The 15,159-nt window shown below is 48.8% G+C and overlaps 1 protein-coding gene across 2 annotated transcripts; it reads left to right on the top strand.

Moving 5' to 3' along the window:
* Positions 1-11,716: 11,716 nt before the first annotated feature.
* Positions 11,717-12,610, top strand: LOC125523554. 2 transcript variants are annotated; one of them, XM_048688580.1, is made up of 3 exons: positions 11,717-12,015; positions 12,180-12,310; positions 12,435-12,610. In XM_048688580.1, the coding sequence occupies exons 1-3, from the start codon at positions 11,822-11,824 to the stop codon at positions 12,449-12,451; spliced, it is 342 nt and encodes a 113-aa protein (XP_048544537.1). In that variant the 5' UTR covers positions 11,717-11,821; the 3' UTR covers positions 12,452-12,610. The 2 variants fall into 2 exon arrangements, with proteins under 2 accessions (XP_048544537.1, XP_048544538.1); XM_048688581.1 differs by having other exon boundaries at positions 11,719-12,015; positions 12,426-12,610.
* Positions 12,611-15,159: the final 2,549 nt, after the last annotated feature.

Genomic DNA, 15,159 nt, shown 5'->3' with positions numbered 1-15,159 from the left:
AAGACCCTCCAGTCGGCCCGACTACGGAGCCGCCCGAACCCCGTTCAAGGGAAAGCGGCGCCCTGTCCACCGAGCAAAGAAAGGTTTAGAAGAGTTTTCAATCGAAAAGAAGAACAACAAAAAATATATCCAAGCATTCGACGACTTACGCTGAGATCGCCTGCGGCTGCTTCACCGCCTTGCGAAAGCGGGCCGCCTTCGCGGCCGCCTCATCTCGCTTGGTCGCCGCTGTGGAAGCCTTGGACTTCTTCGGACAGCTGCCGAAGAGGATCGACACGGCCCGGCGCTTCTGGGCGCCGCCGCCAGCAGCCGGCGCGGCGGACGAGCTCGCGCTTTGATGATTAGGCGCCGGCTGGCGGCGCGGGGCGACTTCAACCTCGGCATCATCCGGCCAGTCCTCGAAGCCGGCCGTGAGCCCCGCGCCTCCGGCCCCGTCGCTTTCCCCCACGATGGCATCTTCCATGGCGGCCGCTCCCAAGTCCGGGTCGTCGGCGTCGTCCACCGTGCGGTCGGGGAGGAGCTGGCGCTGTACCCCTGCGGCCCCGGCTGTCGGCGGGAGAAGAGGGTTCTGCAAAAGGCAAACGAACTAATCAAGAGTCGGCTATCATGAGACCGACTAAAAAAGGAAGAAAAGAAGAAAAAACTTACGACGGGCGGAGGGTTGGCGCGAGAGTACGGCCCATTGCCGTACCGCCAATCCTCGGCGAGCTTAGTTCACCATGTAGGAGACCTCCGCATGAGGCATCTCCCTGGTGCTCAGCCGGCATGGGTCGAAGCGGCCGCTCATCTGACAAACCATGTGAGGCCGGCTTTGGAGGGGAAGAACCCGGCGCTCCACGAAGGCGGCCACCAAGTCGGCCCCGGTCAGGCCCTCCGACTGGATCATCACCCGCAGCCGGGAGACGGCTGCGTTCCCGGCCTGAGACAGTGACCTGGCCCGGTAGCTCCATGAAGGCTGCCTTATTTAATTCTTTGCGGTAACCATCTAGAAAGCAAAAATGTGTATGTTTGGATAATCTTTCTAGCATTTGATCAATAAAAGGTAAGGGGTAATGTTCTTTTTTAGTAGCCTTATTTAATTTGCGTAAATCAATTACCATCCTATAACCTGTAATAATTCTTTGCGGAATCAATTCATCTTCATAATTAGGAACGATAGTAATACCTACCTTTTAGGGACACAATGGATAGGACTTACCCACTGACTATCAGCAACGAGATAAATTATACCTGCCTCAAGGAGCTTTAGTATTTCCTTTCTTACCACTTCTTTCATCTTAAGATTCAGCCATCGTTGGTGATCACGAACTGGTTTGGCATCTTTCTCCAAATTTATTTTGTGTTGACATAGTGTGGGACTAATGCCCTTAAGATCATCGAGAGAATATCCAATAGCAGCACGGTGCTTCTTCAGAGTTTTCAATAATCTCTCTTCTTCATGCTCTGAAAGGTTAGCACTAATAATAACAGGATATATCTTTTTCTCATCAAGATAAGCATATTTAAGAGTATCAGGTAATGGTTTGAGCTCAGACACGGGGTCACCCTTGGGTGGAGGAGGATCCCTAGGATTTTGACAGGCAAATTGTGTTTTAGGATGGGTTCCTGTTTAAAGAATGCTTCATCTATTTCCCTTCTTTCATTCATAAACATGTCATTTTCATGGTCTAGCAAATATTATTCTAAAGGATCACTAGGAGGCACGGCAATAGAAGCAAGACCAATAATTTCATCTTTACTAGGCAATTCCTCTTCACGGTGTTGTCTACAAAATTTAGAGAAATTAAAATCATGAGACATATCACCTAAACCAATAGTAAGAACATCCTTTTCGCAGTCTATCTTAGCATTAACTGTGTTCAAGAAGGGTCTACCAAATATAATGGGACAAAAGTTATCTTGTGGGGAACCAAGGACAAGAAAATCAGCAGGATATTTAGTTTTCCCGCACAAGACTTCAACATCTATAACAATCCCAATTGGTGAAATAGTATCTCTATTGGCAAGTTTAATTGTGACATCAATATCTTCTAACTCAGCAGATACAATATCATGCATAATTTCTTTATATAAGTCAATAGGTATTGCACTAGCACTAGCACCCATATCACACAAGCCTTGATAACAATGATCTCCTATTTTAACAGAAATAACAGGCATGCCTATCACGGGTCTATGTTTATCTTTAGCACAAAGTTTAGCAATTCTAGCAGCCTCATCGCAGAAATGAATAACATGCCCATCAATATTATCATACAAGAGATCTTTAACAATAGCAATATTAGGTTCAACTTTAATTTGCCCAGGAGGTGTATAGGTTCTAATATTGCTTTTACGAACCACAGTTGAAGCTTTAGCATGATCTTTTATCCTAACAGGAAAAGGAGGTTTCTCAACATAAGCAGTAGGAACAATAGGATCATTATAAGTGACAGTCTTTTCTTCAACTTTAATAGGTGCAGCTACTTTTACGTCTATGGGAGGATGATATTTAAACGACTTCTCCCTAGAGAGATCAACATGAGTAGCAAAAGATTCACAGAAAGAAGCTACTATTTCAGAGTCAAGCCCATATTTAGCGCTAAATTTACGGAAAACATTGGTATCCATAAAAGATTTAACACAATCAAAGTTAGGTGTCATACCTGACTTCTTACCTTCGTCGAGGTCCCAAATCTTCAGAGTTGCGTTTAATTCTTTCCAATAAATCCCATTTGAATTCAATAGTCTTCATTATAAAAGAGCCAGCACAAGAAGTATCGAGTATGGTGCGATTGTTATCAGAAATCCGAGCATAAATTTTTTGGATAATCATTTCTCTTGAGAGCTCATGATTGGGGCATGAATATAACTGTCGGAGTAAGTGACCACGGGTAGCCTAGCCGGCTCCCCCTGGCCTTTTTGAAAAAATTACGAGCTGATCCGGCTCTCAAGAATCCAAGACATGGGGCCGCCTTCCCCTGGCCGGCTACCTCCCAGGCCGGCTATTGGAAGGCGGCCCGACTTCAGCCCCCATGAAGAAAGCTGCGGGAGGGCCGGCTCCGAGGAGCCGGCTGCGAGAAGACCGACTTCAAGGAGCCGGCTCCCATAAAGCGGTCCAGACCGTACCCTCGAAGTCTGCATCCACCTAACGGCGATGTGACGGGGCGTAGCTACAGTGAAGCCTGCCACCCCCGAATCCCGGAGCATGTCTGGCACAGTGCGCCGTACGGGTGGCCATGACCTGTCCGGCGCAGCACTGTTGCCACGCTGACCCTGATGTCATCCATGACGGGCTACCAGTACGGCCCACGGGCGGTGGGCCCCTTCAGGCAGAGAGACACCTGAAGGCGGCCTGGTCTCCCCTAGTCGGCCCGAGACGGAGCCGGCTCTCTCCAGCCGGCTTGCCACCCCCTGGAAGGAGACGCCCCATTAAGGAGACAAGACGCGGTGAGGCTACAGTGGTCACCCGCCGGACGGCAGCACTGTAGCCATGCTTACCTCGGCGAAGCCCTCATCACCAAGATTGAGCAACAGTAAGCAGCCACCGACAAGACCCTGGACAGTGGGGCCTGCCTGTCGACCAGGGAGCCGGCAGCCGGCGGGCCCCAGCAGCCGGCGCAGAAGCCGGAGAGCGAAGACACAGACGGCTGGGCCCCACGCCCAGCCGGATTACCATTGTACCCCCAGGGGGTAGGCCTATATAAACCCCCCGGGACACCCATGCAAAGGGTTGATCCCTGCTAGTTTTAGACACCACGTAGGGAGGAGAAGAGAGCAAGCAGAGCCCTTCTTCATCCTCTCGCCAAACAGCTCAACGAGCTTCGTGTAGCTACTTGTTCATCTAGTGATCATGCGGAGACCCCGCAGAGCAGCGGTAGGGGTGTTATCTCTGTGGAGAGCCCCGAAGCTGGGTAAGATTCGTCGGCGTGCATGTCTTCGCCTCATCCCGTTTCCAGGCACCGGCGATGTTTTACTGGCTCCCACAATGATAAGCCACCCGCTGGCATATGTCGCACCTACCACCCGACAATAACATTGATTTAAGGCTCCCCCAAGCTTGAGCGATGCTTTCTCCTTCGCGAGGCCAAAAATTATATATATAATTACGATCACGATGAAACAAGATGCATAGGATAAAACTTCTGATGAAATTCCAATTTCAATCGTTTGTAGTTCCATGATCCCATATCATCACATATACTATACCATGTCAATGCATCTCCCTCCAAAGATAAAGGGAACACCTTCTTCTTGATAACATCATCGGGCATACCTGCAAGCTTAAATAATCCACAAACTTCATCCACATATATTAGGTGCTCATCAGGATGTAATGTTTCATCTCCTGCAAAAGGATTAGCTAGCAGTTTTTTCTATCATACCCGAAGGAATTTCAAAGTAGACATTTTCATTTTCAGTAGGTTCAATAGGTTGAGGAGCAACCTTTTGCTCTACTGGTCGGGGTGAAGATACCCCGAACAAGCCTCTCACAGGATTACTTTCCATAATAACAAGTGACAGTAAATTTCAGCACACTATATAAATTTTTCCTTACCAAATTCCACCTACCAAAGGCGCTTCACTCCCCGGCAACGGCGCCAGAAAAGAGTCTTGATGACCCACAAGTATAGGGGATCTATCATAGTCATTTCGATAAGTAAGAGTGTCGAACCCAACGAGGAGCAGAAGGAAATGATAAGCGGTTTTCAGCAAGGTATTCTCTGCAAGCACTGAAATTATAGGTGACAGATAGTTTTGTGATAAGATAAGTTGTAACGAGCAACAAGTAAGAAAAGTAAATAAAGTGCAGCAAGGTGGCCCAATCCTTTTTGTAGAAAAGGACAAGCCTGTACAAATTCTTATATAGAGAAAAACGCTCCCGAGGACACATGGGAATTTTCGTCAAGCTAGGTTTCATCACGATCATATGATTCGCGTTCGGTACTTTGATAATTTGGTATGTGGGTGGACCAGTGCTTGTGTACTGCCCTTACTTGGAAAAGCATCCCACTTATGATTAACCTCTATTGCAAGCATCCGCAACTACAACAAAAGTATTAAGGTAAACCTAACCATAGCATGAAACATATGGATCCAAATCAACCCCTTACGAAGCAACGCATAAACTAGGGTTTGAGCTTCTGTCACTCTAGCAACCCATCGTCTACTTATTACTTCCCAATGCCTTCCTCTAGGCCCAAATAATGGTGATGTGTCATGTAGTCGACGTTCACATAACACCACTAGAGGAGGACAACATACATCTCATCAAAATATCGAACGAATACCAAATTCACATGACAACTAATAGCAAGACTTCTCCCATGTCCACAGGAACAAACGTAACTACTCACAAAGCATATTCATGCTCATAATCAGAGGGGTATTAATATGCATATAGGATCTGAACATATGATCTTCCACCAAATAAACCAACTAGCATCAACTACAAGGAGTAATTAACACTACTAGCAACCCACAGGTACCAATCCCAGACTTGGAGACAAGAATTGGATACAAGAGATGAACTAGGATTTGAGAGGAGATGGTGCAGGTGAAGATGTTGATGGAGATTGCCCTCTCCCGATGAGAGGATCGTTGGTGATGACGATGGCGATGATTTCCCCCTTCCGAGGGAAGTTTCCCCGGCAGAACAGCTCCACCAGAGCCCTAGATTGGTTCCGCCAAGGTTCCGCCTCGTGGCGGCGGAGTCTCATCCCGAAATCTTGCTTATGATTTTTTTCCTCATCGAAAGACTCCATATAGCAGAAGATGGGCATCGGAGGGCCACCAGGGGGCCCACGAGGCAGGGGGGCGCTCCTAGGGGGTAGGGCGCGCCCCCCACCCTCGTGGGGAGGGTGTGGCCCTCCTCCGGAACTACTTGCGCTCAGTATTTTCTATATATTCTGAAAATGACTTCCGTGAAGTTTCAGGACTTTTGGAGCTGTGCAGAATAGGTCTCTAATATTTGCTCCTTTTCCAGCCCAGAATCCCAGCAGCCGGCATTCTCCCTCTTTATGTAAACCTTGTAAAATAAGAGAGAATAGGCATAAGTATTGTGACATAATGTGTAATAACAGCCCATAATGCAATAAATATCGATATAAAAGCATGATGCAAAATGGGTGTATCAGCCGCGACGACTCTTGGTCATCCGGCCCGCAATGTATCCCTTGAGCCCTTCGAAGCTGCCCTTCAAGAACTCAAATCCACCGTGCGCTGGCCCCACGGTGGGTGCCAACTGTCGTGGAATTCTCACGACAGATGTCCTAGTGAAAGGACTTAGTCGTGGAGCCATCGCAACTATGAAGTTTAAAGGGGTTAATCGGGACAAAGGACACGAGAAGTTTATACTGGTTCGGCCCCTTGCAGTGAAGGTAAAGCCTAGTCCAGTTGTTGTGGTATTGCTAGGTTTCGATGACCAAGGAGCGAAATAAACTAGCTTGGCTCTCGATCTGTTGTTTCTTGCCCTAAGCCGCCGTCGGGTCGTCTCCTTATATACACGGGTTGGCGCCTGGCGGCCTACAGAGTCCCGGCCGGCTCATACAACGTGTCCGGCTCGGTGACTTCTTTTACATGGCTTACTTTACAAGTCTTATTCATACATGGTGGTTTACACTTACGGGCCTTAAGCCGCCTCTGGGCTTGGGCCTATTACAATCTTTATCATGAATAGTCGCCTTGTATACTCGTCGGGCTTCTTTTAAGTAACCCGCCATGGTGATTGACTCGGCCCATCCTGGGCGGGTCATACCTGATAGTTATATCCCCAACACCTAGTGTATATTATCGGCCGCTCGGCTTATGAACCTATACGCCGTGTGTGGATGGCGTGGCACACGGCGATGACCTATGCCTCGACGTGCCTCCACGTACGTCGTGACACAACATAAAAACGCTCAGCATATAGAAAAGACTCAGGGGCTGTTTGGTTTGTGACTATGGTTGCCACATATTGCCGCATCTAAGGTTAGGCAATTTTGACCAACTTAGAAAGGTGTTTGGTTCAAGCCTTACCTTAGACAATATACTTTTTGCCACACACACTAGGGCCCCACATGACATACACTCAAAAAGTGTGGCAAGATTTCTTTAGACTTGCCAACTTGTGGCTCTCATTTTGAAGAACTAACCTTAGACAAATGTGGCAAGAAATGTGTGGCAAAATGTGACACTCCTAGGCCTAGAACCAAACAGCCCCTCTGTGTATTTAGGTGAAAGCCGAGTGTTGACGTGAAGGGGATGGCGAACACTTGTGCCACATGGTCGTGCTTGTCCCAATTGACAGCACCATGATGTGCGGCGTGTAAGTCGTGCGCCACACGTGTACGCCGTGTGCCACTGAGTATTCACACCGAACTCCGCCATCCTGTCGTGCCACCGCGCGATCGGACGGATTCTGATATCACTAGCTATTAATGGCGGCATAACGCCAGCCAATCGTCGACCACCTACCATGTTGTCTCCCCTTCTACAAAGACTAGCCACAATGGAGAGTGACATACACTAGTAACATACACATATCCCTAGACTATGTTACACCTTCATAGTGGATAGTAACATAAGTGTGGTAACATGTAAAGCTGTATTTATTATGTTATAGACTCATATTGCATTGGGACATGTGATGTTACAGTAACTAGCTAAGTTACTGAAACTATCTCTCTCCTCATTAACTCATTGCCATATAAGCAAATTTACTGAGCTGGAATCGATGTTACTGCTAAAGTTACTCTCATTGTGGCTAGTCAAATGTACCTCCCCTCCCCATAGACATTAATGTACGCGATTAGGGAATACATGGTATCGATTTTAGACTTTGGAAAGTCCAGTACTAAAAAACAGACTTTTCCCCACCGCTAAGAACCGACAGGAAAATGTCAAATCCCGTTAGAAAAACAGTTCCTGGCGGTTACCCGACAGGAATACGACGAGAGGGTAATCGTTTAATTTTATTTATTTATTTATTGAAAAATGGTGGACATTTAATATATATATATATATAGCGTTCGATGGCCGGCACCGCTAGGGTTGTACGCGGATGTTTTGCTGTCCGTGTTGATGTACGGCGTTGAGGGTACCCTTAGACCAATAATCCTACATCTACGTAAACAAGCTACGAAGGGCTACGTAGGTTTCCTATCTAAATCTATCAGGCCCCCTGATTTTAACAGGGGTGGGCCTCATGCTCCCGCACCGATCCACTAATATTGCTCCACGTCAGCCATTACGTAAAATGTTCACGTAAGTTTATGTGGATCTAGCAAAGCCCCCCTTAGACCGTGGCAGAGTAACACCTGTACTAAAGTATACCACCTAGCCTAGCCCAGCCACCCGATCTACTGTCTACTCCCGGCGCGCCGCCGCCGAAGGACGCCGCCGGGCTAAGCCTGCACGGCCGACGGTGGCGGCGGGGCTTCTCCTCGCGGCGGCTCCCGTGCTGCAGGGCAGCAGTTTCATGGCGGCGCGTCGACGGCGACTCGTCAGTTGGCGGCGGGGCTTGCCGTACGGTGGTGTGGTGGTTCCTGGTGGCAGGGTGGCACGGTCTTGTGCTGGTGGCGTGGGGATGACGAGTCTTGGATGCTGATCATTTCACGATCCTCCATCGCGACTGGCTTGCCTTGGCTGAATCTTAGGTGCAAACTGTTTCAAGATCCGAGTCCTCCGGCGCGGCTGGTAGCGCCTAACAAAGATGCGATCGGGTCTCATACTGCATTAAGTCGTCGACATGATCCAGCTTAAGCGCATCTGGACATGGGGTGGCGTCGCGAGGCCCTACGTCCTCAACTGGATCAGGATTCTCCGCTGCTCTTCCGCAAGGCTTTTGGCATGGTGGGTGCGGATCGTGGCAAGACAGGATGAACTCCCCGGCGTGGTAGCGGCCTCACGACAGATTGCGATGGCCATTGAAGGATCTTTTGCGAGTGAATCTCTTCAAGATCCAGTGGTCGCTTTGGCGGTGATATGCAATCTATGGATGATGACTTGACACAGAGGGTATGGTTGTGCAGCGATTGCTATCGGTTTTCTAACCCAGCACATGTAGCTGCTAGGATCGCGGAAACCCGCTGTGGCGACACGGGCGATTCCCAGCGCCGCCACTAGAAACCCTCCACGATCTCCTCGTCTCGCCGCCGCTTGAGGGCCCGCCGGCGAAGCCCCAGCAGGGATCGGGGACGGCGGCGGCGGCGGGGCGCTCCCCTGAGGCGTCTCTCTTCTTCCCGGGCGTGCTCCACGCAGCGGCCGCAGCGACCGGATCTGCAGGGTGACGGGGCTGTGGCGCTCGCCGGTGTCCAGCGGCGTGGTTCGGCGGCGTCCGGAGGCCCAGGTTGGCAGTGGATCACTGACTCACATCGCAGACTCGATTGGGGCGTGCCCTTTAACCACGGCAGATCTTCCTCGAGCTCGAGTTGGTCATCTCTACCTTCAACCGATCTGGCGATGGGGTGGCCTGATGCCTCCCGATGCAGCGGCTACGGCCCCATCAGCCTGCTCCACCTTCGTCTGATCTGCAACTGCCAGGGTCGGCCCCTCATGGACTTGATGCCCACTTCAGCCACTTTGTTCCGTTGAACAGGGATTCAAGAACTGCCACAATGCCTGGCCATCCTGCTATGTCACGGAGCCCATTGGCTCCTGCATCCCATCGTCCAGAACGGATTGGGTAGGCCGGAGTTACTCGGTGCTCGTTCAGATTGACTCTTGCTGATTGTCCTCCCGTCGGTGTCCCTGCTTCTTGTTGTCCAGATTGGATCGGGGCAAGTTGGAGATCTGGCGGCCATGGACCGGGCCGACAGTGAATGCTATTTGTGCGGTCTATCTCAAAGACTCCATGGTTGTGCAGTTGTGTTGCCGTGGCTGCATCTGTGTGAAAGGCGGCTGGTACTGGAATTTACCGGATCAGCTCCATCACGGGCAACTGCATCGGCAATAGTGATTAGTCTGGACAGTGGTAGCAAAACCACAAGGGATTGCAGTGGTCATCAAAAGAGTTCCCGAGGGTTCCTTATCGATGGTTTGCATCAGTGGTGTGACACAATCTACAGACGACGGCTTGACGCAGAGGATATGGTTATGCAGTAGCGGCGTTTGGTTTTCTTTGCCAACACATATTACTGTTGAGAAAGTGAAAAAGTGGTGGCAACAACACATGGTCGACTTAGATGAGCTCCGAGGTGAAAACCCTAGGTCTAACCCATGTTGGTTATACTTGGCAATGGCGATGTTGTTGCATCGTTATCTTGTTGGAGGCATTGCTCGGATATGCTCCATCTAATTCTTCAGGGTGAAAACCTAGATTCTAACCTTTGGTGGTTGAATCCGGTGACGGCAGCATTTGAGTGTTGCTCCCTTCTTGAAGGCGTTGCTGTTGAAGAACCTCGTTGTCTTTGTGGTGTTATTAGATGGTTGGTGCGGATATGGCCATAGCTGTAGTTTTTCAATGGCGGATTTGATCGCTTCGAGTTTTTTTTTCTCTCGCTTAGGCATAGCTTTGGTCTGATATGACTTTGCTATTCTGTAGCGTGTGGTGTGTGTGCGTTGGTGTTGGCTATGTGCATCCTAGCTATGCAGAGGCCGGGTGTGTGCTCATAGTGTTTGTATCCTCTTGATGCTTCATTTTGAGTTAATAAAATCCACCCTTTATCGAAAAGGATCGCGGAAAAGTGGTGGAGACAACACATGATTGACTTCGATGGTGTTGCTTGTTGAGTACCTGGTCTCAAGCTCCGGGGTGAAAACCTAAGTCTGGCCCTTGACGGTTATACCTGGCAATGATGATGTTCTGTCATTGTTACCTTGTTGAAGGCATTGCTCGGATATACTCGGACTGTTTCTTTAGGGTGAAAATCTAGACACTGGCCTTTGGTGGTTGGTTCCGGTGACGGCGGCACTCGAGCGTCGCTCCCTTCTTGAAGGCGTTGTTGTTGAAGAATATCGTTGTCCTTGTAGTGTCATAAGATGGTTGGTGTGGATATAGTCATTGTTGTAGTTTGTAGATCGTGATTTTTATCGCTTCATGACGTTTTTTCTTTTTCACTGCTTAGACATAGCTTTGGCCTTATATGACTTTGCTAGTTGCCGGCGATTTTTGTGTGTGTGTCGGTGTTGGCTGTGTGCATCTTAATTATGCAGAGACCGGGTGTGTGTTTATTATGTTTGTATCCTCCTGTTGCTTTATTTTGAGTAATAAAATTCACCCTTCGTCGAAAAAACTAAAAGTATACCACAGCACGGCCGGGGAGTGACGAGGAAGGAAGGAAGCTGCATTGGCCTGGTGTCGATCAGCCAACGAGTAGAGTATGGAGTATGCATGGATGAAGTGGATGACTTGCCGTGCTGTTAGCCGCGTCTTGGGTGGGTGCATGGCTGCCGCGCGCGGCCGGAAAGCATTGACAATGGCGCTCCGTCGGGTCAAGTCGCCGCAAGTAGTATTTCACACCACGTTCTGGCTGATCTGGCGTCTGTCCACAGCCAAAGTGCTCTAGTTGGTTAGTTTCGGCTTGTGGGAAGTATTCTAATCGTCGTAATCGATCAATGGAGCAGGTGGGCTGTGGGCAGGCAAGCAATCATCCATGTACACCGTGCTCCAGGTCATGCATGATCACGTCGTCTAGCTCATGGCTAATTAACTACTCGAACGATTGAATATGACGAACGGACCGGGCAGCTCCATCTGGTCAAGCGGCCGGGCGATGGGCGATGGGCGAGAGCCTATAAATCCGTCCACCGGCAGCCGAGTGTATGCCATCCTGTCACACACTCACCTTGCGCAAACACCATCATCGGCTCATCGCACGCACGGTTAGTTAGCTCTCGACCTGAGCTAGCCTACGGTACGATGGGGAAGTTTGACGATGGTCTCTTAGGGACTAAGGGTGACGAGGGGTGGGTCGCCTGGACTTCGGGGTTGTTGAGAGGCGCGGTAGCCTGGGTAAAGCCCGCAGCCAAGGCTCGTAATCCGCACAACGAAGTCCACCGGCCGGATCGACAGCGGGTGGAGCCCACCGCTCAGGCGAAGACAGACAAGAAAAGGTACGCTCATCATCTGGATGACTCGCTGGGATGAGATCTGCAGCCTCTCTCCTTCCTCTGAGAATCTGCATATATCTTTCTTTTCTTGGCATTTTACACTTGGCTTTGAGCTTCGTCTAACTGTATTATCTATCTGTACCTATATAATCACGGTGCGTGGACAGCGAGGACACTACCAACACTGCTGGCTGCTCCTGCACACGCTGCTCGTACTGCAAGAAGAAAGATCCAACAAGTCGTCAACAGCAGCAGCACAAGCCCAGCCCTGCTCAGCAGCAGAAACCCGCAAAAAAAGGTTAGCTCTTGCTCCGGCCTCTATGTTTTCTTTGAGAATTTCTCCGCGGGTTCCATTTCTTCAGGTTTACCTTGCGCAGAGTCTAACTTTCTGTCCTTTCATGCTGCGTGGAAAGGGTGAACAGTGAAAACGGTGGCGTGAATCAGGTTGTCAATTTTATGCTTCGCCGATCGTAAGCAACAACACAGGAAATTTCCTACCGTAGCTTTTTGATTGGCCCGTAGGCCACGGTGTAATGGTTTTACCAACGAAATGTAATAAAGAAATAAACAGTATGTGTGTCCTCACTTTGTTGTTCAATTCTTCTCCATTTTTTCGTTCCTTCTGAACACCAGTTCTTGTTGTTCTTGTTCACTGTCATCAACTCGCTAATAGCATTGCAAGTTTGCAACCCATCTGTTGGCTAACATTTTATTTTGTTTTCACCTTCCTTTTTGAATGTTTCTCTTCAAACCCGCCTCACTAACGCAGCTGCCAACGAGCTTCAAAACTTGCATTTGATTTTGGCCACTTTTTCTCTGGGCTCACATGATCCTGAGGTGCGTGAGTGTGAAGTGACGAGCACAAAACCAGCTTACCCGTTTGGTTTTGAACATAAGCCGGACATGTCATTTCTGGTGACGACGTGGAACAGTTTTTGGAATCCACTAGGAATCTACAGCAGCAACCTCCACGGCTCGGCGGACGCCCCCACGAACAGTGACCTGGCGGGTCTTAAAATTTATCATTTGCAATCACAAATCCTATTTTCAAAACAGCTAATACATGCAAACAAATACACGTCGATCACTTTGGATGTTTTAGTCCGTGTTTGGGCCGGGCTGTCAAAAAACACCGAATAAATTGCTCATACTTAAGATTTTTCGCATCCGTATTAGGCCGGCGGGTTTCGAATGCTTAGTCCCACCTTACCGTGTGAGCAGCTAGTCGACCCACTTAAATAGCTGAGTCGTCCAGAGACGATAAGCTTTAATCATCATTGCACCCTTTGTTAAGAAGATAGACTGTCAATATAAATCTTCTCTGCTCATCATAGAGAAGATTCATAATCATGGTCTATCTCCTTCACAAATGGAACACTGATGTTTGCACGGCTCTTTTTGACTCACAACATCTCTGACCGAGCAAGGTGCACTCCGGTGCAAGAGTGTAGGCCAAAATAAAATTCAATGAAAAAAATCACTTCCATTGTAGTAGGGCTATCAACGTATATACATGAACGAGATGAACTTGACACTCGATGAACAATCATCAGTTGATGAAATGCAATCTAGTGTCAAGCTACCTCGTTCACGCAGCGAGAATTGATCGACCTATGCAACAACAGAGAAGCTTGCTGACATCTGCCAGCGCGGCTATTTAAACCGGTCGGCGTCCGCCTCGTGGTGAGGTGGGACTAAAATTTGGGTGCGGCCGTCTTGACAAAGCCTACTTGTCCCACCTCGCAGCGCGAGGAGCAACACGACCACCTCGCTGTTGCATCCTTCATGCTGTGCGGAGATAAGAGAGGAAGGAGTTTCAGATGGCTGTAGGTGGGACTGCTATGACCTGGAGCGGGGTGCCTGGTCGCGTCCGGCGCCCTCATATCGTCTCTATGTTTGGTCCCAAATTGAAGGGTGCTGGTCAGTCCGGGATGTATAGGGACTAAGTGAGGGGTCCATTTGGGTCAACTTTTTCGACCGGGCACTGGCCGGGTGGATGTTACATACATTTAGGGAGAAAATAGGGGGTCCGGTTGTATATCCTCTAACCACCGTCCTGAGTGGTTTGGCTTTCCTTGGATGCCTGGCAAGTTTGTGTTCTTTCTGAATCTGTGAAACCTTGTCCCATCTCTTCACCAATATATTTAATTTCTCATTTTGTTTATTTGTGCAGATTTCGAGAGTGCTGGTGAGTTATCTGAACCATATAATGCTTTTAGATCGAACATTTGAGACAAGCCCGACCTTTAATTCGTCATCAACCGCAGTGGCAATTCTATATAAAAGTTATGGGGTCAGTTAACTCCGCAACATTTTGCCAAAAAAAAAAACAGGCTACAATTAGAGAACAAATACTGTATACACTATAAAAAAATATCCAAAAAACTAGCAATGACCCACAAGTTCTTCTGGCTGCCTTCGCCCCTGATCAACCAAAAGAGTGAATGAAACTTCCTAGTCTGAAAAAAGGGCATCTCGCCTCCCTAGCAACGATGGCCGACTATCTGTGATGGTTCTTTGCTATTCAATGAGCACCGCTGCCCCCACCCCACCATGTCTGTTTTGATCCTCCACATCGTCGCTTCGGTGGGAGCAATGGCCGTTACAGTTGGAGGAGCAAAGGCGGCGGGGGAAGCAACCCGCATGGTCGTGTTAGGCTAGTCATAGTGGGAGTAACTTAGCTAGTAACATAACACATCCTAAAACAAATTTGCTTATGTGGCACCTAGTTAATGAGGAGAGAGGTGTTTGGAGTAACATATTATGTTATCATCATGTAATGCTTTCCAAGAAATGTTGAGTCTATAAGCTAATAAATGCAACCATATATAATACTACTTCTATGACACTTTGCACTATAAAGATAGTAACATAGACTAGTGTCATATGCATGACACTAGTCTAAGTTACTTCCCACTATGACCAGGCTTAGCGGCTGGGTAGGCATCTGGGGCGGGAGTTTGACCACGTCCCCTACTGCCTTTGTCAGCTCTACGACATCCAGTACGTTCGTGGCTCTCGATTACTAGAGAGTCGCAATGGCGGCGGCTGCGAGAGGAGCAGCGCAAAACCCCGTGTAGCCATAGCGGCAGCAAGCAGGTGGATGGCACAGGGTCGGCACGACAATGTCTCCTTTCTCCTCCATCG

The sequence above is a fragment of the Triticum urartu genome, chromosome 7 (genome assembly GCF_003073215.2).
Source record: "Triticum urartu cultivar G1812 chromosome 7, Tu2.1, whole genome shotgun sequence".
In the NCBI taxonomy this organism is placed as follows: Eukaryota; Viridiplantae; Streptophyta; class Magnoliopsida; order Poales; family Poaceae; genus Triticum; species Triticum urartu.
This window is presented reverse-complemented; position numbering and strand designations above follow the sequence as displayed.